Here is a 25,554-nt window from a genome sequence, read left to right on the forward strand (position 1 = left end):
GTGTACGTGAATGTATTTTTGTCTCTGTTCTCCAGAGTGTTTTCCTGATGGTGTTCACTGGCTGTCTGTGGGTCAGTGTGAGCGGGCAGACCTGTTGGTTAGGATGCAGTCTCTGTGCTTTCGTTTGGAGCAGTGTCAAAGTTCAGACACCAGTCAGCGGCCACCCAGCACTGTGGAGGAGGCCAAAGAGCGCCTGCGCTTCCTAATGCTCCGCAGATTCCCCAGGTCAGTTCGCTTGGAAGAACATAGTACATCATGGAATAGTGTTTCCTGGTCCAAGCCTTTATTAATTTAAATAAAAAAAAATTAACTATTAATTAAAAGTAGCTGCTACTGGGTCATAACCGCACATTAAAGTGGATCTTACAAAATCATGGTCTACCTACCGTCTGTGGACTTGCTACACCTCAGAGCTTCATATTTTAACTATTCATCAAAGGTGAATCACTACAGTACCTGAGATTAGGTGTGGATGAAAACATACTTTAAGATCATGACGTTCAATAGTAATACAGAATACTCTGAGCTAAAAATGAATACTAATATGGCATTCGATGGAAATAATTTAATGGAAATGTTTATAAAGGTGCCTCCTGGAGGAATTTAACCATTTATGATTGATCAAATTAAAAACATGTTATCAGTGGTGTTGTCTGTATTTATTTTCTGTAATGCATGTTAATAACTGTTATGATTGTAAATTATAATTTGAATATTTATTACCAATGGTGCCATGTATTTAGCCAATGCTGCTATGGCATTAAAACAAGCAAATAAAATTGGCATCTAATGGTGTTTGGACTTGAAAAAAGTGACGTGATGTTAGACCTAACTCTGAAAATAAAAGTCAGTGATTTATTTTATTTGTTTTTTAAGTGTTTTATATAACTTTGTCCTCAACATGTGCCTCTGTCAGGTCTCTGCTGATTCTGGATGATGTCTGGGACAGTTCTTCCCTCAGGTCTTTTGATATCCAATGCAGAGTTCTTCTGACCACACGCAATCGAGCTCTGACTGATTCCGTCAGCGGTGAGTACTTCAGTTTTGCCCACCATGCATGCATTCATTATTCTTGAAAGTCTAGGTTAGCTCATGACTTTGTGGGTCTTGTTCCTGCTCTTGCCTGGGTTTTGAATTAAATCCAAGGCAAATAATGAACTAAATGAAATTACACAAAACTCTGATAACAGAACAGCTGTGTTTTAGAGATAAGCTATTTTCAGCAGAGGTTATGAGAGAAATGTTCTTCTGTGGTTCGTGTAGTTGCTTTTTATCTTGCGTAATTTGTTTAATGTCAATTTCATTCAGAAGTAAGAGTTCAACAGGTTTGTGTGTGTTCTGCTTAAGGTGTAAGGTATGAAGTGCCTGTAGAGAACGGTCTGGATGAGGAAAAAGCCTTGGAAATTCTTGCTTTGTACGTTAATGGGAAGATGCACAAACTCCCAGAACAGGCCCGCAGCATTGTAAGCGAATGTAAAGGTACAACTCTGCTTTTTACCCTTGCTCACTATACAGTACACAATGCATTTCATTTATCTACCTTTTTTTTTCTCCGGTTTAATGTAGATGTCATTTAATTTGTAGTAATTTAATGCATTATGTACCGCAATATTTTATAGCAAGGGGTGCACAATTTTGTAAAACGTAATATTTTATCCATTTAGAATTGTACTATTGATGTATTTTATAGTTTTATTTATTAAATAATTCCTTTGTGCATCTAATATTGACATTTGAGTGTTAGTCATTTATTAATTATCAGTAAATAAATTATTTGTAGATTTAGTAGTTTTAACCCCTGACCGCTGTGAACATCTCTTGTCAGGTTCTCCTCTGGTGGTTTCTCTGATTGGAGCTCTGCTGAGGGAGTTCCCTGACCGCTGGAGCTATTACCTGCGACAGTTGCAGCAGAAGCAGTTCAAGCGCATTCGCAAGTCTTCATCCTATGACTATGAAGCACTGGACCAGGCCATGGACGCTAGCCTGCAGGTTCTGGAGGCCGAACACCAAGAGCTGTACAGAGACCTGAGCGTCATGCAGAAAGACATCAAAGTGCCTGCTAAGGTCAGTTGACCGCATTTTAAGAATTGGTTCAGATTTAGAGTTTATGTTGGACTTAGGTGTTGGTTTCTCTCCAACAGGTTCTGTCTGTTCTGTGGGGTCTTGAGCTGGAGGAGGTAGAGGACGTCCTGCAGGAGTTTGTCAATAAATCTCTGCTTTTTCGGGACTGTAATCAGCGACCGTATCGATATTACCTTCATGATCTGCAGCTGGATTTCCTCGCTGAACAAAACCGTGATCAGATTGCTGTAAGTTGTCCTGCTTCTGATTTTAATAGAGACCACCAAAGAACAAAGTCTGATTGTCAGTTTCTCCTATAGGAACTACATAAAAAGATGGTTCGTCAGTATCAGAGGTTCTACAGTAAACGCCCACCTGACTCTGCAGATAAAGACTCGTTGTACTGGTACCAGTTCATCCCGTATCACATGGCTAAAGCAGGACTGTCGAAGGTAATGCTGCAGTCTAATGCCAATTAAATTTAAAACTGTAACTTTTGTATCTTGAAGAATTTCTCCACCTTTTTAGGAGCTTTATTCATTGATGTTTTCCTTGGACTGGGTCAAAGAGAAGGCTCGGATTATGGGATCTGCCCATCTCATCAATGACTATGTGGAATATGGGGAAATACTAGATAAAGAGGTATTTACAGGTTCACTTTTTGTTCCTCATTTGCGCATGTTCTTGACCAAATAACTAGTCAACCATGATTTGTATAGGCTATTATCCATGTATTAATGTTGTTATATATTGGCCTTTTTTAAATTAGTTTTTACTTAATTTATAAATTAACTTCTTAAATTAAATAATTTAAAAATGTATCTATGGATCATAAATCACTGTATTTGAGACTGTATAATCTATCAATTTGGTCAATTTAAAAAAAAAAATTCCCTTATTATTAATTTTGAAACATTTTTATTTAACCTATAATTTGTTCATTTTTTTTTATTTTTGGTCTATTCATACCAAAACCATTTATTTTCTGCTTATGTCTTTATTATTAGGAAGATAAATGCATTGTTAATCACTTATAACTTGACCCATTGCAACACCCTGATACTTATTTTCTCTAATAAATGATTGTTGTATTTTTACTCAGAATAGTGAAGTGCGAGTGCAGTTTCAGGAGTTCCTCTCTCTGAATGGTCATCATCTGGAGCAGAGGCCGTTCCCTGATGTGGTCCAGTTGGCTCTGTCTCAGCCCGATCGCTCAGAGGTTTACAGACAGGCACTGATGCAGGCGCAGAAACGGGCCAGCAGAGGGCAGATCTACCTCAACTGGGTGTATGTTTCTCTCTCTTAATCAGCATGCTTGCACTTATAAATGCACTAATAAATCCCAGAAATCAGCATAGTGAAAACACTTTTTTTTTCACACAAACATTACTTTACAAAATTCATCTTGCTGTCAAACATTTTGTCGGACAGTTCTTCTTGCAATGACTTATGAAAATTAAAATATATGATATGAAACTGTCTCTGAAGGTCTATTGTTATATTACATTACATAATATTATACAATATATTATAATGTGTATAGATAGATTTGTGAATCTAATGCCAAGTATATTTGTTTGTTGTCATGTTCAATAAATAATAAATAAAAAAAATTACAAAATCATTAAGAAGCTTGATGCTCGTATATACTCAAGCAGCTAAAACACGTTTATTGTAGACTTTCTTTTGATGCAAGATGAGGACACATTTTTATAATTCCTGGAGTGAGTTTGTGGTATATGTTCTCCCGCATTACTGCAAATCATGTGCTCAGTGTATGTACTTCTGTCTGTTGTAATAATGCATTCCTGTCACTTATCTCACACACACTTCAATAACCCACAGAAAGCAATTTAATGCATTTTGACATGCTGAGGGAAATTGGCATAAGGGACAAAACTCGATTGTTTTTTGACTAACTTTATCAAAGTAATGTTTAAATGAAGGCGCATTTTTTTGGCTCAAGCATAATCAGGTTAAGAGCATGCATGTAAATACACTCAGTAACTTCTCTGTGGGAGACTAGATTTTCATTGAAAGCCTGTTTTTTTTTTTTACTCCATAGGAATAAAAATATTGAGGAGGGTTTGTCTCGGCTAGTCATGCACCCTCACCAGGGGGCTGTCTACTATGCCTGCTTCTCAAAAGACGGGAGTAAAATTGCCTCTTGTGGAGCCAGCAAGGCACTTCGGGTAAATCTCCATTTGTGTCCTGCTGTTCGTTCTGACGCTGTGATTATTACCGTATGCCACTGCCAAATTTGTTTATTTGTTCTGTCTAGGTGTTTAAATCAACCTCTGGAGAGAAGCTTCTGGAGCTTCAGGCTCATGAGGAAGATGTTTTATGCTGTGCCTTTTCCCCTGATGACCGGCATATAGCAACATGTGCCAGTGACAAGAAGGTGAAGGTCAGTGGTGTCCATTTGTGGGTCATTTTTATGTATTTGATTTTTATGAATTAACTTTTTTGAGCATCTGTAATACAGAGCATTTATCGTTTGACATTTATATTTCATGGTGCACTGTCATGCATGATTTTTATTTATGTTTTTGGGTTTTTTTTAGTTGTGGAATGTTGAGCGAGGTGTTCTTATCAGAGAGTTTGAAGTTGAACACGAGGAGCAGATCAACCACTGCCAGTTCACCAACACAGGCCGAAGAGTCCTGCTGGCCACCTGCTCAAATGACAAATTCACTAACACCAAGGTGATGCTTTTTTTTTTTTTGTTTCTTAAATCTTTACTTTAGTAATATTAGAATAATTAGTTTTTATAATTATAATAATCAAAAGAAATGGTATAAAAAGCATAAGTATCTAACAGTAACAGTAGTAGTATGATGTGGATGTTATTATCAATAATTAATTAATAAATACCTAAAGAAACCTTATTTGTTAGATTTTGTACTGAGTGGTCGTTTTGAAAATTAATAATGAATACTAATTTAATAATAAAATATTCAGTCTTTAAACTAATAATTATTGTTATTATTACATGATGGCTACATTTATGTTGTATGAACAGTAATTGTTTTAACGCTAGTAATTGTGTTTAATTAAAATTGATTCAAAGTCCTGATTTGTTCAATATGTTCAAGTTAATTCAGTAGTGGTATCAGTGAAGGCGTTTTATTTCCCAATATTCATTTTTGGGGAAAAAGTGAAGTTTTTAATTTCTTTTTAGAATCATCGGTACATCATAGCGCAGGACTCAGGTGTGTAGTTGAGGAGCTCCAAAGAGTTTGCCAATTAAATTTGATTTGCACTTGTCCTGCCCTTTTCATTTCCTAACTCCACATTTAGATTGAGATCTGCTGAACATGAGTAATGAGTGACAGCTGGTAGGACGATCTCTCCGAACAGGCCAACGGGGCAGCTGTGTAATCTTACAGCTTGCGAAATTTGCAGAGAATTGTGGGAGATCTGTAGGAGTGTGACAGCAGGAGACTCTAGTTGAGCTGTATTCATTTGAGGTGCGAAAACAGCGTGCAAGTGTCAAAAACGTAATGAGAGCAGCCCCCCATTGGAGGCGTCAACACAAAAGGGGAATTTCGTGGAATATCTGTGCACGAGGAGCAAAAGAAACACCCCGAAATGAGATTTAGAGAGTGGAACGGTGGATGTGTTGAACACGTGGTGGTTCATGCGGACTAAATATGTTCTTCCTTTATGTAGGCCGTCCTGTTCAATAAGCTCTGACTGAGCAATCTTCCATTTCATATTCCATGTGTCCTTATTTCATCTCATTTTCATGTTTCCTGCAGTTGTGGAACCCTAACAAAAAGACGTCTCAGAACACTATGTTTGGACACATGGAGCCGGTCAATCACTGCTGTTTTTCTCCTAATGACCTTTACCTCGCCACTTCATCCAGTGATGGCAGCTTGAAGGTGTGCAGATTTTTATGTGATTTTTATCATCAGTTTAATCCACATATACAGATCAAATACAATGCTTTTATTTTTATCTGGTTTGACATTTAATCGCTTTAATGTAATTTTGGTCTTATTTGTAACATATCTAATTATGCATTATATTTATATAATCAGAGTAAGGGCGTATGCCTGGCATCCTGGCCAAACTTGCCCACTAGCCTGTCGATTATGGCCTCCCAATCATTCCCATATTATCTAATTGGCTTCATCCCTCTATCAATCAATTAGCTGGTGTGTGGGTCTGGTGCAGAATGCATTCCTGCATGCCTGTGGTGGCTGAGGAAACCATTTTGAGTACCCGAAAATGCTATATTATTGCATTTAGCAATTTAAATTTGATGTAGTATTTATATATAAATGGATTCCATTAATGTATTTTTTTAAGGAATATTTTGTTTGTTAGTAACTGGGTATTAGTTTAAAATCAACTAGATGGATAAATGCTTGGTCAGATTTAAAGGTTTTATCAGTAATAAATTTCTTACATGTTGATAGTTTATATCTAAACTATAGAAACTATAGAAATTAAATCTAAAGAAGTTTGAACAATTGTAATATAAATAGAATAAATGCTAGATTATTTTATAAGTAATACCTGATCAGGTATAGACAGTCAGAATATAAATGAAAACCTAACCATATTATATAAAGTAGAGGGGTGAAATATACTAACTCACCAACCACTTAAATTGTGTTTTTTTTTTTTTGTCAGCTGTTTGAAGTGTCATCTGCGAACGAGTGGAAATCAATTGATGTCGATAGTTTTTTTCCTGAGAGTGACGAAGAAATAAAGGCCATGGTGAAATGCAGCACTTGGTCGGCTGACGGCTCACAAATCATCTGTGCTGCCAGAAACACAGTGTTTGTAAGTGATTTCATGAGTGGTTGCTGTGAAATGAGCTGGCACTGCCACTCAATATTTTTGATTTGGTGCCTGTAAATACAGCCTTTTTAAAATCTGATTCACACACAGTCAAAATTAAATAGCCAGTTTAACCTAAAATTAAATGTAATTCTCCATGGCATTGTTTCTTCTGTTGATTACAAAAGAAGACATTTAAGTTATGTTGGAAACCATTGGAGATTGACTTCCATTGTATTTTTCCTCTACTACGGAGGTCAATGATTGAGTGTTTTCAGGATATGAAATGGTGTTAGCAGAAGAAACTAAGACATTTGGTTTAAAAGGCTTAACTGGCTTAATCTTCTGTAATAAATGCTGAGTTTGAAAGTATTTCTAAAACATAACTTACGTACTCAACATACTCAAGCTGTTAGATGAGATTGGTTTGTTTTCTGATTGTATGTTGTGTGTTTGTGTGTAGGTGTTTGATGTGGAGACGTCAGACCTGCTGCTGGAGCTGAAGACGAGTCGTCTGAGCACTATTCAGTTCTGTCATGCGTGTCCTAACAGCAGCCTGCTGGCCGTCGCTCTCTCGCATTACACCGTAGAGGTACAAAACTGATCATGACTTTCTTTAAAACATTATTAAACATCAATAATTTACTGATATGGCAATTAACATGTAAAGCTGCAGTGACTAGACTTTGGACATGCGAAACATCTATGGATACTGCAATTGTTGTAGTATGATGTTAATCTATGCTATCCTTAAAGTAATTAACCATTCAAGCATAACTGAGATATAAAAATGTGTAATTTAACTTTTTGCGTGCGTATTTAAAAACCTATTGCTGTATGCCAATAACTGTTCTAAGGTTTTTGAACATAACCAGTGTTTTATTTTAGATTTTATATATATTTTTTAGATTGAATTAATTTAAATAATTTTATTTTATTCATAAATCATGTATAATTTTTTCTAACGCTGTTACACAGTCCCTCTGGGATTTTGGAAGTCCTGTCCTTCTAAGATTAAAAAAATATTTATATGTAGTTTTGTTCTATTTTACAAACTTTTAGTGCTTTCACAGCAAAATACAATAATTGAAGCTAATAAAGCCATAGGTTTTGAAGAAAGTGATCATAAAATCAGTGATTGATTTTATTGTAGGGAAGCCATGTTTTTGTGTTTTTTGTTTTTTTTGTTAACTCTGGTTGAAGTAATTCTGGCTGGCATAAGTGTGGTGAAGTGCTAAGAAGTGTTGTTTATTTCAGCTGTGGAACTTCGAAAGCAGTAAGAAGAAAGCCGAATGCAGTGGTCATCTGAGCTGGGTTCACTGTGTGCAGTTTTCACCCGACGGCTCACTCCTGCTGTCCTCCTCTGATGATCAGACTATCAGGGTGAGTTGCTTTTACTCCCGTCTTCCCTGCGTTGTGTCAGTTGCATTACAGCGATCTTTTGAACAGCACTGACCTGTGATCATGAAGTGTTGAATGTTATCCAGTTGTGGGAGACGGACCGGGTTCACACTTCTTCTGCTGTGGCTCTGAAGAGGGACACTGATGTGCTGTTCTCTCACAGTGATGCTACGATCATCGCACCCGATAGCAGTAACAGATTACAGGTACTGGACACAAGGGACCAGTGCAATTAGTTGATGTACTGCCATTTTTACTAGGATTTTTTTGCTCATTTGATCTGTTTATTTTTGTTAAGAAATATTAAAATCGGTTCCTTTTTTTTATTTTTTATTTTTTAATGGTTCAATTATTTTACTGCCGTTCTCACATTTTAAAAGCGAGCATTTTAAATTTAACATTAATTCATATCAAGATTTATTTATTTTTAATCAATTTATTAATTTCAAGCAATTAATGAATTTGATCATTAATTTTTTTTATTAAACATGTAGTATTTGAATTAAGTTGAATCAAATGTATTAACATTGTGTGTGAGGTGAGGTACATTTTTGTACATAGTTTTTTTTTTTTTTTGTTGTACAGATCAGTTTAACTTTTTGTCTTGAGGCAAGTTCTAATCATTTCAATTTTAAGCTACTAATTTATTACTACCAAACTGTCACAGGTGCTGAGTGGATCTACAGGTGCTGTCGTGCTTGAGAGCGAGGAGCTGTCATCCAGGATCCGCTGTTCGTGCATCAGCAGAAACGCTGCATTTGTGGCTCTGGGATCTGAGGACGGAACAGTACAGGTGCATCACCTCACCTAATCCAATTCTTAAAAAAACCTTACCTTCATTTTGGCCATGCGAAGCACTGTCAGACCTTCAGGGGATGCTAGTAGGTGTTTTGACTGTCCTCCGGCGATGAGATTTTGCCATGGCTGTCATCTGCAGTCAGTGTTTTCTTCACTCTCTGCTGTGTTTGATGGTGCTGGAGGCGGGTGTTGTCCTCTTGTGTTGTACTGGATATTTGGGACAGTTAAGATGCCTGGAGGTAACAGCTGACTGACAGAACGAAAGTGTGTTCTCGCATATATCACACTCCTCCTCTACTGCCAAACAAACATTTTAGATTTTAGAAAGTGTGACATGGATGAAAATAATCGGTTCATTATATAATCAATGTGTTGTTGACCGAGACAAATAATGTTTATGTACACACGTACACTTGGTTATTTTTGTAATGCTTAAACACTTCAGTTAACTTTAGTGTTTTCTTGGATTTTCTGGATTTACAGTTTGTAGTTATGTTTAATCTAAACAAATCTAAATCTTTTTTCCTGCAAAGTTCCAAGACACCAGAGGGCGCCAAATTGCAACTAGTGTGAAATGGACATCTAATGCATTTCATTTTTAATCTTGCAGGAAATATAGATGCCATATAACGATGCACTATGTATTTATTAATTGCATAATCTCCCCCACCTCAAGGAAAGTCAGACATCAGTGGAACAATGAAGGGTTGCTGTAGAGAGATGAGGTCTATGTTTTGTATGTTTGCACAGACAGGAAGGCTGAAAGTTCGACAGTTTCTGAAGACTGTTGGATGGAGAGCCTTGCAGCTGCTGAACATACAGCGTGATTTTGTGATGGCATTAGGGCTAGAGACAGGTACAGTGCAGGTATGGAGACTAACGGCATGTCTGAACGGCATTCACCCTGACAGCGCTTTTTATTTACAACGTCACAATTTAATTTAACCCACAGAAGTGTTAAATTAAAAACCTAAATGCAACTTCCCACAAAAAAAGTGGCACATTGGAACATCATGAAATCTTTGAGCACCAAATCGGCTTATTTCTGAAGTGAGTGTTGTCGTTAATGCTGACACAGTTATTTGTGTGTTCTGCACAGATTTATCCGTGACTTGTAAATCTGCATTTTGACAGCATTTGATCCCGCAGTGCCGCTCGCGCTAAACCAGAACAGCAGCCCGCAAGCGCAAATACCTCTTATTTACTCTCCAAAAACACAGCGCACGCTCCCGTGGCCCCAGGCAGCTTTTGAAGTTTGAGTTTTGAAGCTTCAGATGCAGCACCTTTCTGAATGGCAGACACACGAGCGTGCTCCCATAAAACACTTTTAATCATATTTGGAGGAATGTGGAACGAACTGCTCAAGTTTGAGATTATCGCTATAGATGGATGGCTATTATTAGCGCTTCCTGTATTTAAACGTTCAATGCAGTTCAGGATTTTGAGGTCTTTTAGATGCAAACTGTGTATTAAATTTGTTAAATGGTCATTTTATTTTTGTCTTGTTACCATTGCATTGGAACAGTGTTTAATATTGAATTTTTCTTTGTGTGAAGGTGATTGAGGTTCCTTCTTCAAAGGCATCAGTGAAGCTTTCAGGCCACACTAAGACTGTTCACCACTGCCAGTTCACTGACGACTGTGAAATCCTTATAACATCCTCAGAAGATTCCACTATCCGGGTAATTTCTTTCTCTTTTTTCTTTTTAGAACAGAGAGAGGAGAAAGTGATTTAAATGGCATTTTGCATTGTTTTCATTAGGATGTTGTTTTTTTGTTGGATGCTTTATTGTACAAGTTAGTTTTTGCATTATCGTCTGGCTGTGATGCGTTAAATGACACGTCCGCTGATTTGCAGGTGCAGTTTAGTAATTGCACCACATGCTCAAAGTTGTGCTGCAGCTGTTCTGAGAGTTGGAGAAGTTTTAGACACTGAATCATCACAAGCCTCGTTGATTCATTGTATTTTTGATGACAAGCAGTGGATGCGGGAGGGAGAGAAACACTTTAGTAATTGATGATTGTGAACAGCTGCATGCACATTGAAATTCTGCAAAAACAGAGGGTGATGAATGTTAATACGGTTTAAGAATTTTTGTAGTAGAATGCTCATCACAGACTGAAAGTCAGTATTTGAATACACAATGCATGGGCTTACAGGGGATGGGCCTATTATAACGTAGTAGTAGTATAAAATGTGACTTTTAAATGTAGAAAAAATGCTTCAAGGTTTGTTGACTGCTGCTGACTGGTTAATTAGTTTTGAAACAAAACAGTAATAGGCAAGCTGCAGATTCAGTTCAAAAGACACTGTAAACAAGGCCTTTTAAATTGACATCCTCCAGAAGTGCTGCGTAGGTCAGCAACCAAATTGCAAAATGAATTCAGAGATCTGAAAATGGAGTTCATTTTAAATGTGGAGTCCACATTTTAAAGCACTCGTTTAAAATGAAAATGAAACCAACATCAGCAAGTGCACTCATTTACGTAGGTTTCACGGTGCACCAAACAGAGGAAAACTTCTGAACCCACTTGGAAAAATACAGTAGTACTATATAGTAGTAAATATATATTTGTAAGTATTTGAATCTCAAAGCCTCAGTATTCACGGAAGATGTGTGTATGTCTGCAGGTGTGGAAGTGGAGGACCGGCGAGTGTATGGTGCTGCAGGGTCATATGGAGCCGGTCAGGAAGTTTCACCTCTTGAGCTCTTCATCTTCTCCTCGTCTGTTCTCATGGTCGTTTGATGGCACAGTTAAGGTAAACCATCTTTGCCTCATTCTCTGATTTCCAAAAAAAAATCTTTGCAGCATGTGGAGCTTGAAAGATGACGTCAAGACCTCATTTAGCTCCATTTCAATGGACTGCATTGCTTTTAGAGCAAAATCATGGTTATCGAGGCCAAACTTTGGACAGAAAGCAGAGCTAACAATGATAATTAGGTGATGCATGCAGTTAATTACTTGTAAAGAGGTTTTTAAAATCTCCCAAACAGACGTTTTGGTTTGTTCATGGCGATTGTAGTCAGGGATTTTGGGGGAAATTGGTGTGGGTCAAATCTTCATGTAAATATCAATAAATAGGGCTCAAACTTGACAAGTTTTTAACAGTTTATGGAAAGAGGATCTAAAGTTGGTTGATTTTAAAGATCTAGGTAAATTACAGTGAGTTTTCACTTTTAGTTGATATGAGGTTTAAATGTGCATGTGTGTTAATAGCAAAATAGAGTAGACTACCTTATGAGCATGCTGATGTAATGTTTATTGGTAAAATCCTTGTAAATGTGGCCAAGTCTTAAATATTAATTTTAGCTTATTGAATGTCATGTACATGTAACAAAAGTTAAGATGTTCCTTTTAAAGTTCTTGCATAATGGTGGAGAAAATCAAGAAGCATTTAGTCCAAATGAATTGAGTTTTCCTTGTATTAGGCAAACACTGCCGGTGGGAAAAGAAAAACAATCCTATTTCCAACCAAAAAAAAAACTTGCTTCATGATTTGTTTTTAGATCCTTTTCTTAGTTTGTCTCGTTTCTAGTAAAAGTGAGTAAAATTGTTATATTGTGAGGTTGTTTAACTGAAAATATCAAACTATGACGTGGCAACTATCTGTAATGTTAAGTTAGTAATTGAATTTTTAGATTGAACCATTTACATTTTTATATGGTTTAGATTGAATTGTGGGACGTTACACCATATTTTTATAAAGTGCCTTCTGCTTTTTGTTTGTAGGTCTGGGATTTGACCAGAGGGCAGATGCTGCAAGACCTCGTGTGTCATGAGGGTGCCGTCCTGTCATGTGATGTGTCCTCTGATGGACGCCTCTTTGCCACCACCTCAGCTAATAGGACTGCTAAGGTCAGAGAGAGCACAAAGCAAACAAGATATCCTTCACATTATTCTCTTCAGCTTCAGCTGCCTGTGTGTTTAGATCCTGGACTCTTACTGTGCGAACACCTGCTCCTGTTACACTGCTAGTTTTTGAACGCTCTGCTGGGTGAATATCTGGAGTGTCATTACTGAACCCAGGATGCTTGCGTGAATGACGGCATGTACAGCCAAACTCTGCTTAATTACCTCTGTGTGAGCAGTACAGAGCCTCCGTAATGCGCGCACATCTTCTGTTGGAGGTGTCCGAGGTCAGAGTCCAGTCCGCTCACACGAGTGTGTAATGAGATGAAGTTCACTCGCTCCATGTGACGCCGCCTTTACCAGAAGAGCTTTCTATAATGAGACGCCATGTTCTCGTCTGTCTGCCAGAACTTCTCAATCACAGAGTTATGGCAAAGCTGATCAGAGAATAATTCTTGCCAAATGGATCTGCCTCAGTTAATGACCAAAAAAAAACAGGCAAAAATGGAAAATTATTACCTAACCCTGTTGGTTTGGTATTATTAATCTCTGACTGACTATACAGTTTCTTTAAATTATTTAGCAGTGTTTTGTTTTTTGTTGTAATGCAGTAAAGGTTTTATAACTTTTTTATTTATTTATTTTTTTTCTCAAGGTGTGGAGCAGTGCCTCATGGAAAATGATATTTTTGTTGGAGGGACACAAGGATTGCGTTCGTAGCTGCCGTTTTTCTTGGGACAACAAGAGACTTGCAACTGGCGATGACAATGGAGAAATCCGGGTAAGTAAAGTTCCAACAGCCTTGAAGTGGAATGTCTGGTAATGACCTTAAATTTCAGAAGTCTTTAGTGTTATCGTGGGGATTTTTCTTATTGAGTGTGCTTTATTTTAAAACTGGACTTTTGGAGAATTTTTTTTTTTTTTTTGTGTGTAATGCTCATATTGGCAGTGTTATAGTATGTGCGTGTTGTACACCAGTGCTTAATATGTAATTGTTTGCGTTTGCATAAAATATAATAAATTCCGAGCAAATGCAAATATAAACTAAACAGTGCTTTATGGTTATCCGGAGGATAACACGGTCATCATTTTATAAATAATTAAAATAGTAATATCTTTATATTTTCATGTTTAATAAATGTAATCCAGTGATGTGAATTGCGGGTTCGATGCTGTAATAATGTATTGTGCAGCCCTAAACTGACCCATCCATATATGGTTGCATTGCAATATTAAAGGTAATGCATAATTTATGTACCAGAGTATATTGTATTACTTCTCTATTTTGACACGCATATTAGTATACTGCATAAATGCAAAATAACATCAAGATGTCCATGAATTGGAAAACTGAGCATAAATGAATGCGCTCAATTGAGTTTGAGCCCATCTTTCTAATACGACTGAATATCAAAAACAGGAAATACATTTACAGAATAAATGCCTTTCAATGGTCTATTTATTTGTTTTTATTTGTTGTATGCATGCTATGGAAATGAACAAAATTGAAAGTCAGTTTGCAACTTTGGTTGGACCTTAAGTCGGTCCCATTATAAGAAAAGTAGCATCAAGCAATATTGGGACAAATACCGCTTGATGGAACAATCCTCAAAGCTGTGCCTCTTCTTGTCACCCCCTCCGAGCTCTGTTTCTTGCTGGGAGACGGGTCCCGGTGCTCAGAAGTGTAAAGATCTAGCTCATCAATTAAAGATGCAGCTCACAGAAGGAAAGAAGAAAATGGGTGAAGTGAAAGCACCACCAAAAAAAGACATCAAATGCTGTGATGTTATAATTCATGGCCTGTGGTGCTGTTTTTCAAAGCTCATGTTTCTATTATTTAACAGTGTTTACTGGCACTGATTTGTGCATTTTTAACTCGCCATTTCTCAAAGTATTATGTGTAAAGGCTTTAGTGCTGGTGGTATTTGCATTTGGGATGTGCTAGTTTCTGAAGCTATTTTTGTGATTAAATTCATACAAGAAACAGTACGTTTGTAGAACCCTTTGTGGAATGTACTTTACATTCGTGGAGTGTAATATCTATTTTGATAATATACTTGTTGTATTGTGCTTTGCTTCAAAGCTGTGGAGCATGCTGGATGGAGCTCTCCTGAAGATCTGTTCTCGGGACACTAAAGACTCGATGGACTCCTACCATGGCGGATGGGTGACTGATCTGCACTTCTCTCCTGATAACAGGGTGCTCGTCTCTACTGGCGGATACATCAAGGTACTGCACTCAAACATAATCATGGTTCACAATCCAAGAGCTGTTTTCTTTTAGAATAACTTCATTCAGTCTAGGGTGGAACGTCACTTGAGTTTAAGTCCCAGTTTAGTTTCCAGTGCGTTTAAGGTGAAACGTTTGTGTTAATCATGTTGATTGTGAGCCGTTAGTTGCTGCTGAATATCACAAACAGACCACAGAGTGCAAAAAAACTGTTGCTGCAACGAATTGAAAGAAGTGCAGAAAGCGTGTGTGCTTTACACTTTCCATTAATGAGGTTTATTCTGTATTTCCAGAATAGAAAGTAAGTTTTGTTGTATTAATTGATGATGGAAAACTGGCTTTATTAGTGCTGAATCAGGGCTTGTGTGAATGACATGGCTGACTTGTTGATTTATTAAAGGGGTTTGGTTGTAGATGACATTTTATAGCTCTCGGTTTCTTTTATGGCATTGACAAGTATCTTCCAGAATTGTAATCTATGAAGGATTTCTAATCGTAAATTATTGATAGCTGACGAACACGCTGTGAGGTTGTGAGTTAAAAAGGCTAGTTACTGTTGAAAGGAAGTTATTGGAGTTTCATTAGCACCAAGCATGATATTAGACATTGTTGTGAAAGTCATTCTAAATGTTTAGACCACAGCAGGGAGGGGGCATGATCTTTAGTTTCCATGAGCTGGATTCACTACTTGACAGATGAGCTAGAAATGTAGCACACTTGGAACATCTAGGCCTGTCACATCTATATCAACTTATCGTGCAATTACTTGACATGTTAGAGAGCTCCGTTAACTTGGGTTATAATGGGGTATTTGGGGGAAAAAAAGCATAACTAAAAAGAAACATTATTTTTGTTATTTGGACAGTTATTATATTTGGGCACAATCCCAGTTCTACAGCCTAGCCCTTCCCATTGTTTTGTGCGTTAATGTGAAGGGGTGAGGGTGTCCCAATTCTCTTTAGCTTGAAGGAGTAGGGCTGAGGCAAAGAGCTATATAGGGCTTGAAACAGGAAAAAAAAAATTTTAGGACCATGCCCGAAACCAAGGGGTAAGAAATGTTTCTTGAATACAGCGTGTACAATGGCTTAACAGCTGCACACAAGTCAATGCACAAATGAGGTAATTGTTTTTATTTATTTATTTATTTATTTATTTATTTTATTTTTTGTCAATATTACAAATTTTTACAACAAACAAGCACATATTTTAATACTTTCATAACAGTATTTTACCTTTCTGCTTTTTAAAAAACTACAGTAATAAAGCCCTCTAAATTGTTCCATCTATAATAACTCGTGTATAGCAGTCCCACAACATACTTTCACATCTGACACTTGACACTCAAATACCCTGTCAGTAAAGTCTAGTGGCTGCAAATGACATTTTGACAGTGTCTGGTATAATGTTAATAGTTTTCGTGTGTTTACATGGATTAATATCCTATGGCCATGGTGTAAATGCAAAGCCACATTATATCGTTATATATTTAATGTAGTTATAACACGATACATACCTTTGGTGATTTCCTAAAGATAAATACCCAAAAATAACGCAACTGGAATAACTACAGAAGTTGATCTGGCATGAAGGGACCACGATGACATATGATGGCGTGTGCAGGTGTTGTAGTGCTGTCCCATTTCTTAGGAGTAAAATTTGAAGCCCTTCCCCTTCACACTCAGTTCGAAGGGCCGAGGAGACGCGGTAGAGGTTAAAAAAATAGAATCTGGATTGGGCCTTTAGTTGTAGATTGTTGTGCATTGAGCCTTGATGTGAAGAGCTTTTCGCTCTGGTTTAATTAAGTACCACTTCACTGTAAATCAGCAAAAGCTGTGAAATGAATGAAGTGCAGGCCTATCAAGCAGGATTGAGTCTCGCCAGTGTGTTTGTTGTAACGTCATGAGCATTTCATCCGTTTTATCAGACCGATGCTTGTCCAATCGCTCGTGTCGCAGAGGTACATTAGCATGTCAGGAATGGAGCGAGACTAACTTCCATCAACGGTGTCGCTCATTATCCCTCACACATCACGACTTCTTTATTAATATCCTCCGAGCCGTCTGTACATTGTGTAAGTGTCACGGCCGTAGTAATGCTTCATCAAGCATCAATCTGTCAGTTTATCAAATGTGTCTGCATCAGGCGGCCCCTGCGTTCCTGACCCTCCCTGTCGGATAGCCAATAATAAGCCGTGATCGATCGCTGGCTGTCTTCTCACTCAGGATCCCGCTGTCTGTAATATGAAACGGTAAATTAATCATCACATGCGAGTCTCCAGCCGAACGTCTTCATCAGACCCAACCAAACCTGCTGTAAATCTGTTACGACCACACAAAGGACGGAGGTGTGCGAGATATGACGCATCACGCTGAGCTTCCTGCCAGCGTTGCAGTTCAGTTGGGATTTGAGAATTTACGTTGCCTGCGAGATCTGGTTATATATCAGAGCAGATGTTGTGTGAAATCCTTTTTTTTTTTTTCTCACTGAAGGATGCTTATTTCGCTATTTCCTGTCCATATGTGGCCCAGACAAACACTGAAATGGAATAAAGCAAGTTGAGGGTTTGTACTATGGCATGGCAGTTGGCAGATTGAGTTGTGGCGCTCATTCAGTGGTGCATGTTTGAGTCCTGCTTGTGACATTTTCCAATTTTCAGCGTTTGCTTTAACAGCAATAGTGTTAATGAGCCTGAAATGATTTTAATAGAGTATAAACGTAAGAAAATGAATTAGGATTGTTTGGTGTTGTAGAACGGGACAGTGTTGTGTGCTCTTGGTTTAGCTCGTCATTGAGACATCAGGAAGAGTCCTTTAAACGTCTTCTTTCTGAGCTCGTTCAGCATGGCAGCTCCGCGTTCACTTTGAGGTGGTTTGATGTCTGCCTTCTGCAGTTTGTCACCAAGATGTTTTTATTTGTACGGAGCCATCCATCGGTATTACTTTTTCTTTGACACCATTTGTAGTTTATGTCATCCGAGTACAAATAGAAGAACCTTGACAGGCCTGCTGCCGCCATGCGTTTCATCTTTGATAAAATGCTAAATTGCAACGCTTCTGTTAATTTGGAGTCAAGGATTAATGAACGGTAACGGCACTAATAAATGCTGAAATATCCAATAGTTGTTCATTGGTGCGTTTTAAACCAGTAGCTTGAAACACCATGAACATAAATGTGCATTTTTAAAGAAAACAGATTGACACGGCTGGTTAAATTGAACTTTTTTCTTGAGTTGAATAAAAGAGATATTCTGCAGAACGTAGGAACGAAGCAGCCATTAGCTACGTTTCCGTTCATTTTATATGGCCGTTTTGGAATATTGCATAAAAATGATTAACAGAAATGCCAAGATGTGCAAAATGCAGTGCTCCTTGTCTAGCATAAATGTTCAATACGCATACAATGGAGTGGGCTAAAGTGTTTCTCTGATAAAAAAAAAAAGAATAATAAAATAAATAACCAAATGGGCATGATGGCCAATTTATTCAGTTTGTTAATGCAGTCCCAAGTTAAAGTCCCTAAGTGAAAGTCTGCCATATAGCAGTTAGCCTCTTTTACCTCCCAGAACTGTGTTGAGTGGCTGCAACCCCCCCCCCCCCCCCAAAGAGCATCTCGCACCTTCAAAAGCCACCCTGCATTCATTGCATTATCTTTTTAGGCGCAAGCAATTTACTTTATAAGAACAAGGCCCACAATGACTTTTCCTACCACAATAAATGTAATTTGTCTGTTTGTCAGGAAGTAAATATTTACTGTATTTGACTTGTTGTATAAAAAAAAATTTGTTAATATAGCACTGTTTCCATCCAATATCCCAATTTTGCACAAATGTAATTGGTACCTTTGGATGGAAAACCATAGCTATTAACATCCAGTCAATTAAAAATGACCATGGAAGTCAGTGTGTTGTTTAGTATATGTTTTGTACGTTCAGTAAATCTCTGTAACACATCCTTTGTGTTCAACAGAAGGGAAAAAGTCAGACAGGTTTGGAACAAGTGGATGAGTCATGCGAAACTTTGGGCAAAGTGTTGATAGGGCAAGCTTTCACTTGAATTGTGCACTTATCTGGTGTAGAGAAGGCCAAGATAGTAGCAGTAGTATAAATAAAAGTCAATAGTCTCCCTAAACTGTCCTCTAATTGTGGATTGAGTTTCAGCTCCTCCTCTGAGCAGAGTGCTTTCTTAACGAATGAATGTTTAACTCAAAAAAACAAAAAGTCATCCTAAAGAACTCGGCCATTTGATGAATGTGAAATGGATATTTAGGAGTCAATGTGTCTTTGAACATTTGTCATTTACTAATGGTTTTATTATTTTATTAGCGTTACATATTTTGGATAACCTATTCAATTTTGATAGAAATGGGCAAGAGTGATGGCTCATCCAACAATAAAAACATACTGACTGTAGTAAATGCCCCCCAGACAAATCCTATGTCCCTATTTCAGAATACATAGTCTTTGCTTTAATGTCCGTTTTTGTAAAAGTGTACTTGATAGTTGTAATAATAGTTATTTTTAATTAATTATTAATTGCTACATTGTTACAAGCATTGTTATAATGTGTCAATTTGGAATGATCCCATGTAATCTTAATGAACGTAATCAGAAGTTTCCTCTCTTAATAGTGCAGATGAAGCGTTAAAGTTTCCTTCTCTGTAAACAAGAGTTTGATGTACATGCGTAACATTGCACTCCCTGTTAAAGCAGTATATTGAGACGCTCTTAATTAAAATAAAGCATAGTTTGTAATATGTAGTCCTTCTGTCTCCCGGTACGGTCCACGGTGAGTCAGCATGCTTCAATTGTGCAGTGCAAATCGTTTTTATGCTGGAGCGAGGCATCTGTCTTGTTTTATTTTCTTGCCCGTGTTTTCCGTCAGTTGTCTTTTTGTAGCGTGTAGTCAGCAGCGGTCTGCCTTCATCTATGTACCGTCCATCAGCTAAATAGAAAAAGGTGAAGTTTAGCATGGTTCTTTAAAGCATGCTTGAGTTAGACTAAGTCATTTTGGCCCTTATTTTCAAGAATTGATTTGTGTGTTTGAGTTATTTACAGAGGCCTGTTTGCGTTTAGCCTTCAGTCATAAAAGAGAAATGGTTATTATAACCGTGCGTGTAAGTGACAGCGTTCCTCCTCATAAGACAGAATTATTTTCTGGAGGAGAAACGGATGAGGAGGTCAGCCAGGATATTACACCTTTACTGAGGAAGAGGCTGGAACACGTTAAATCACACTGGCCGACTCTTTCTCTCTCACACGCGTGTATGGTGTTGTTTGTCCTCTGGAGGATTTGACTGCTGTTTGGAGACTGCTAGTAATTCACACACTTGAGCTCCAGGGCGTCCAGACCTTCACCTCTAGCAGACACTATGCTTATCGCAGCGATTTATTGCTCTGTGTCTCACAACAACATTCACCTGCAAATTACAGATGGTTTGTTTGTGCTGTTGAACAGTAGTGAGGGGGAAAAGCTGTGTGATTATTTTTATTTTTATTTTTTGTTTAGTAGCGGCACTTGGGGCTGTTGGGTTTGGATGTGTAACCGAGGAAGGGAGATGGCGTTGTTTTTGTCCACTGTCATTTGTACACCTGTCATTTGTTGGTGTGAGTGTGAAAATGGAGGTTAGGAAGCAATAGTTTTGTAGCTACACAGTATATGGCAAAATATGCAAAGACTACTGGATTGGATGGTTTAAAATGAATGCAGATGGATTTGAATGATTAAAATTTGAGATTAGTGGTTATTAGGGAAATTGAGATTGGTGAAATGCTGTTGTACATTTTAATGGAGTAAAGTTGAAGATCAGTGAACGACTCAATAGTGTGCACCAAGTTGGCAGTGACTGAAAGTGGATTTGCTTTTATTAGTAGTTAATGAATGTATTTGCCAAACAATGCTGTTATTTCCTGAAACACAATGGTGCATGCTAGTCTGTTAGCTTAAAAGTACCGTGTAGCTAGTTTTATTACAGCTTGAAGATGCATACTGTGTCTTGAAGGAAGAAACGTTTCTTAATGCTTTCATGGAAGTACTGTGTAGAAGTGTGTTGCGAATGAAGATTGTAAAATGTACGAATATTTATAATGAAATGATAATTTTATTGTGAATATTTGTGTTGAGCATTGTTAATGGTAGCTGAACTAAGAGGAGTTGTTAAATTTAATGTGATTTTAATTTGTGTATTAATAGAAAGATGAAGTAATGTCTGAAAGAATAATTAATGTTACTACATTAACGCATTAGTACAAGCTGTTATCTTTTTAGCTTAAGTAGTTCTGTGTGTAAAAAGGAGCAATCTGCGCAGGCTGAAACGTTTAATAATGGTAATGAAAAGGTGTAGACAACGCATCCATCTCCAAACACGCATGTATTCATGAGAGAGATACAAAGAGACAAACAAGTGAAAGAAAAGTGAATTGCCTTGTTTTAACTAAGGAAGTTGTAAAGTAGCGCATCCGATATGTCAAATGACACTTGCATTAGTTTCTTAGTTGTGGCTTAGTGTGCGCTGACCTGGAGTTTTGAGTCGTTGCTGGTTCTTCCACATTGTGATTGGTTGATCAGCGTTCCAGTGAAGTTTTGTTGAAATTGTGTAGTATAGAGAGTTGGCTTGCTGAAAGTTTGTGAAAAATGAGAATGCTCAAGCTTGGGTGAGGCCTAAGGCGACCCAGCGAAGAGAGGAGCGTGACCTAGGTATGAAGCCTTTTCTTTAACAAACAGCATGAGCACATACACGTAGAAAACATAGTAGAATGTTGACATTTGTAAAAATGTCTGCTTCTGTTGACGTACAAGTGTGAAAGGCTTTGTGGCTTGCCTATCAAGATGCTTACTTTGGTAATTGTAAGTTGGGTGTAAATGCCTTCCAATTGTCTTTTCAAGCATTTTTAGCCAAAGTCATACAAATGGAGGTTTTTCAGACTATAGTTGAGTCTTTTAAAAGCAAAGGATCACAATTTGTGGAAGCATTCCGATAGACAATTAAACGAAATGACCATGTGTTTGCTAGGTTTAAGCAAATGAAAGTTAGCAGGTAAACGAGCATATTCGCGTTAAGGCTTTTACACTTATCCCATTTAGTCAGAGAAATGTCAGAGAGAATGGAGTCTGTGTTTGCCAGCGGCAGAATAAGCACTTGTACAGTAGAGAAGCTTGACACGGATAGCAAGACCTGTCACCGATCTGCTTGCTTTATTTCTCTTCAGCACGTGTATTGCAGTGATGGGAATGGCAAACATTAATTGGTAAAACGCAGCACTTTGAATTGATTTGTATTGCTTAGCGTAATTGTGGTTCGTACAGTTGATTGAAGCCATTTGAATGTGTAGAGTAGGTTTGTTTGAGGAAGAACTCCAGATTTGTTGGACAAACCGTTCCTTGAGTACGAGTCTGTGATCTTGCACCTCTTCCCCCCCTCATGTTTGTAGTGCGCTTGATAAATAGTGGCACGTTTGAGGTTTTGTCTAGAGGGTAAACGTTTGACTTTGGGAGAAATGGCTTTTTCCAGACAGCGGCCGTGGAGAAATGAACCTTGAGTGGCATTGCACTATATAACGCAGTTGCTCACAGCAGCTCATAAAGTTTGTCTTTGTAAGTGGTTGGAAAGCACTTGCTGAATGAGTGATGCGCAAGTTGTGGACCAATGATTTTAGCCAAATAAAAATGTAATAATTGTAAGTGGCTATTTACTTACGGAGCATAAAGTATTGCATAGTATTACTTGGCAAGAGTTTTGAAGTAAATGAACTCGGCTGCAATAGAAGTTACTGTAGCCTAAATGTTGAACTGCTATAAACAGCTGATAAAATGTTGATTAGAGTTATTCGTATTTTATAAGATGAAAGTGTTGTTAGATGTGGGGTTCCCAAACTTGTAAGTTAGAGTCTGAGCTGGCATCAGACACAATACTATACGAGTGTATGTTGATCTTGCTGATACATAGTGGCAGGAGTTTAGATTAGAGTCTGGTTTAAGTGGCTGTGGCGGCCAGTTGATTGGGTGAGTGAGGGTTGTTACAGATGAACAGTTAGCAAGAATTGCCTGTGTGCTAGTAGAATATGATCTTCTTTTTTGTGTTGGAAATTGAGTGAAATGGGTTTTTTTTTTTTTTTTGTTTTTTTTGTGGTTGCAATCGATACATGCATTTAGCTCAGGGCAGGCAGACTACAGTGGCAGGACTTGGTCTTGACTGGTGGCAGATGAGCTGTCCAAGTGTGTTGACGCAGGAGAGATGCTGTGGAGGAATGACAGCATGGTGTACGGCACAAGTCGCAGCAGTGGAGGATTCCTTCATACACAATGAAAGAATGAGGTAGTATGAGGACAAACCGTAGAAAAGAGAAACATTAGGAGTGAAAGAAAAGGGATTGTATCTGCATGAATGTTTGAGCCTTCGGGTGTGGGATGAATAATTGAATGTGAGGTGTGAGGTGGGTTTCCGTCTCCCGGTTTTGTCCCTGGCTGCATTGTGGGTAGCTATAAGGTGGTGTTATATAACGGGGCTTGCACAAGTGCTTTTTAGTGAAGGCCAGAGAAGCGTGACAAAAAGGGAAATGTCAGGCTATTTTATTTTTGACTTTGAGTGTCTAAAATAGATGCTGGGCCACGCACTGGCATACAGGCTGGTGTGCAGTAATGCAAATAGTTTGGAGTAGTACATTAGTTTGTAATGAGCGAAGGCATTTATTGAAGTGTTTTTCTGAAATATGAAAATGAGGTGGAGGAGGAGGCATGTCTGCTGTACCAGTGGAAACAGTATGTCAATTGAAGAAGCGAGCGGTGAATGATGTGTGCGTTTTCTAGAGGGTGGGGGTAGATTTAGGTCTATGCTGATTTTTGATAAGTGATAAAATGAAAATGTGGATTTTGTGGCAAGCAATGTGATGTTTGTCCTTAGTATGTTGGAAAAGTAGCTGAAGTGTCCAAGTTGTTGAATGGGAAATTCCAGCTGCAGTGAAGTGAAGAGGGAGTGAAATGCTGCTAGACTTTGGGGTTGTTGTATATTTGTAAATGTGAGCGCAAAGCCTTGGACAGTCCAAGTGTTCCCCCTGGGTTGCAATAATGTGGTATATTAATGAATGAATGTTTGTTTTTCTTTTGAAATGACTTGAGTTGTTTTTGTGTTGTTTGTAGTGTAAATGTGAGAGTTGTTCAATCAAGAAGCATTTTGTAGATGAGGAAAAATTGTTGTGTTGTTTTAAGAAATAATAAGGCAATATTAAGTGAGGTTTCCCTAAAACAAGTAATTGTTATCCTAACAAAAAAGTGAAAATGCTTGATGTAAGAAATTGTAGATATTTGGAGTGGAAAAAAGAACAAGTTAGTAAGGAAGAAAAGGGATTTTTGCAGTAGGCAAAAGAAGCGTGTCCTTTTGTCCAACTATAGTGGTATTGTTGAAGGCCCTGCACTGTGTTGGTGATGTGTAACCCAGAATACATGAGGGATGTTACTTGGGTGAAGCAGTAGCAAGAGGTTGACTGCAGGCACTTCCTTCACGCCTGTAGGCCTGTCAGTCATGACTTGTGGGGTGGTGGGGGTCGGTGGGTGACTGCTGACATGTGTTTGTATGGAAATGGCAGGACTCTGGAGATGATTTGGTTGAGTGGTGTCAATCCTGAAATAGTGCTTTGCTTGTGTTTCTTGTAGGAGAGTAGACTGTGTGTAGCAGCCAAATGAGGTAGTGTGGTGTAAGATAGAGGTGTAAAGTAAGAGCAGGAGTTAAGCTCTGATGTGGTGAATAATTGAAGCAGGTATTAATGGTAAAGTGTAGCGGAGATGTTGTGACGCTGTTTTGGATGATGTTAGGACGTGTGTAAATGATGAAAGTAGAGTACGGGCAGAAGAGAATGGGGCAACTTCATCAATAAGACAAGACGGGGAATAAAGCAGAAAAGAAATGGCAGACGCGTCGCAAATGAGCAGGCTTGATGGAACGGTCTATTGTAGATGTGGAATTGGACTTTACAGGTTGAGTCATTTGTAAACGGTGAACAATGGATAAAGTGTAATAAGTGGCTGGCTGCTCTTAGCATGAAATATATTTTGCTGCAATGTGGAAGGTTGAATAGCATTGGAGCAAATGTAGATGAGCCAGGAAGAATGTGAAGTTGTGAATGACTGGTGAAATGTAAATGGTTTGATTTGATGTAGCGGTATTGATTGTATTTGAGTGTGTAATGGGTTTTATTTGAATAGGAATTATTTCGATCATGCAATATTTGCATGCATGTTAAGTTTGGCATGGGATGGTGATAAGATGTGTAAGGATTGTGCTTAACATTGAAAATGGCCATGCAGAGGACAGGAGATGGCTGCAGACAGCCAGTCGATTAGAGCTGTAGCGTTTTGAAGAGTCCCGCATGGCAGGCCGTGATGTTGTGGAAAATAGGCGAATGAGCGCAGCGGCATGTGTGTGGGTAT

General features: G+C 38.1%; 1 protein-coding gene across 8 annotated transcripts in view; it reads left to right on the plus strand.

Moving 5' to 3' along the window:
* The window catches only part of apaf1 (apoptotic peptidase activating factor 1), a 93,880-nt gene that overhangs the window by 66,684 nt on the left and 1,642 nt on the right, over positions 1-25,554 (plus strand). For 4 of the 8 annotated variants that reach the window (XM_068219732.2, XM_068219731.1, XM_073946658.1 and 1 more), the window contains 23 exons: positions 36-225; positions 917-1,029; positions 1,348-1,479; positions 1,826-2,064; positions 2,142-2,309; positions 2,382-2,513; positions 2,590-2,703; positions 3,164-3,348; positions 4,127-4,253; positions 4,343-4,468; positions 4,626-4,766; positions 5,823-5,948; positions 6,706-6,858; positions 7,319-7,447; positions 8,113-8,238; positions 8,343-8,462; positions 8,924-9,049; positions 9,805-9,921; positions 10,611-10,736; positions 11,687-11,815; positions 12,787-12,912; positions 13,562-13,687; positions 14,990-15,136. In XM_068219732.2, the coding sequence (XP_068075833.1) occupies positions 36-225; positions 917-1,029; positions 1,348-1,479; positions 1,826-2,064; positions 2,142-2,309; positions 2,382-2,513; positions 2,590-2,703; positions 3,164-3,348; positions 4,127-4,253; positions 4,343-4,468; positions 4,626-4,766; positions 5,823-5,948; positions 6,706-6,858; positions 7,319-7,447; positions 8,113-8,238; positions 8,343-8,462; positions 8,924-9,049; positions 9,805-9,921; positions 10,611-10,736; positions 11,687-11,815; positions 12,787-12,912; positions 13,562-13,687; positions 14,990-15,136 (3,218 nt within the window). 8 annotated transcript variants of the gene reach the window in all.

The sequence above is a fragment of the Danio rerio genome, chromosome 4 (genome assembly GCF_049306965.1).
Source record: "Danio rerio strain Tuebingen ecotype United States chromosome 4, GRCz12tu, whole genome shotgun sequence".
Taxonomy (NCBI): domain Eukaryota; kingdom Metazoa; phylum Chordata; class Actinopteri; order Cypriniformes; family Danionidae; genus Danio; species Danio rerio.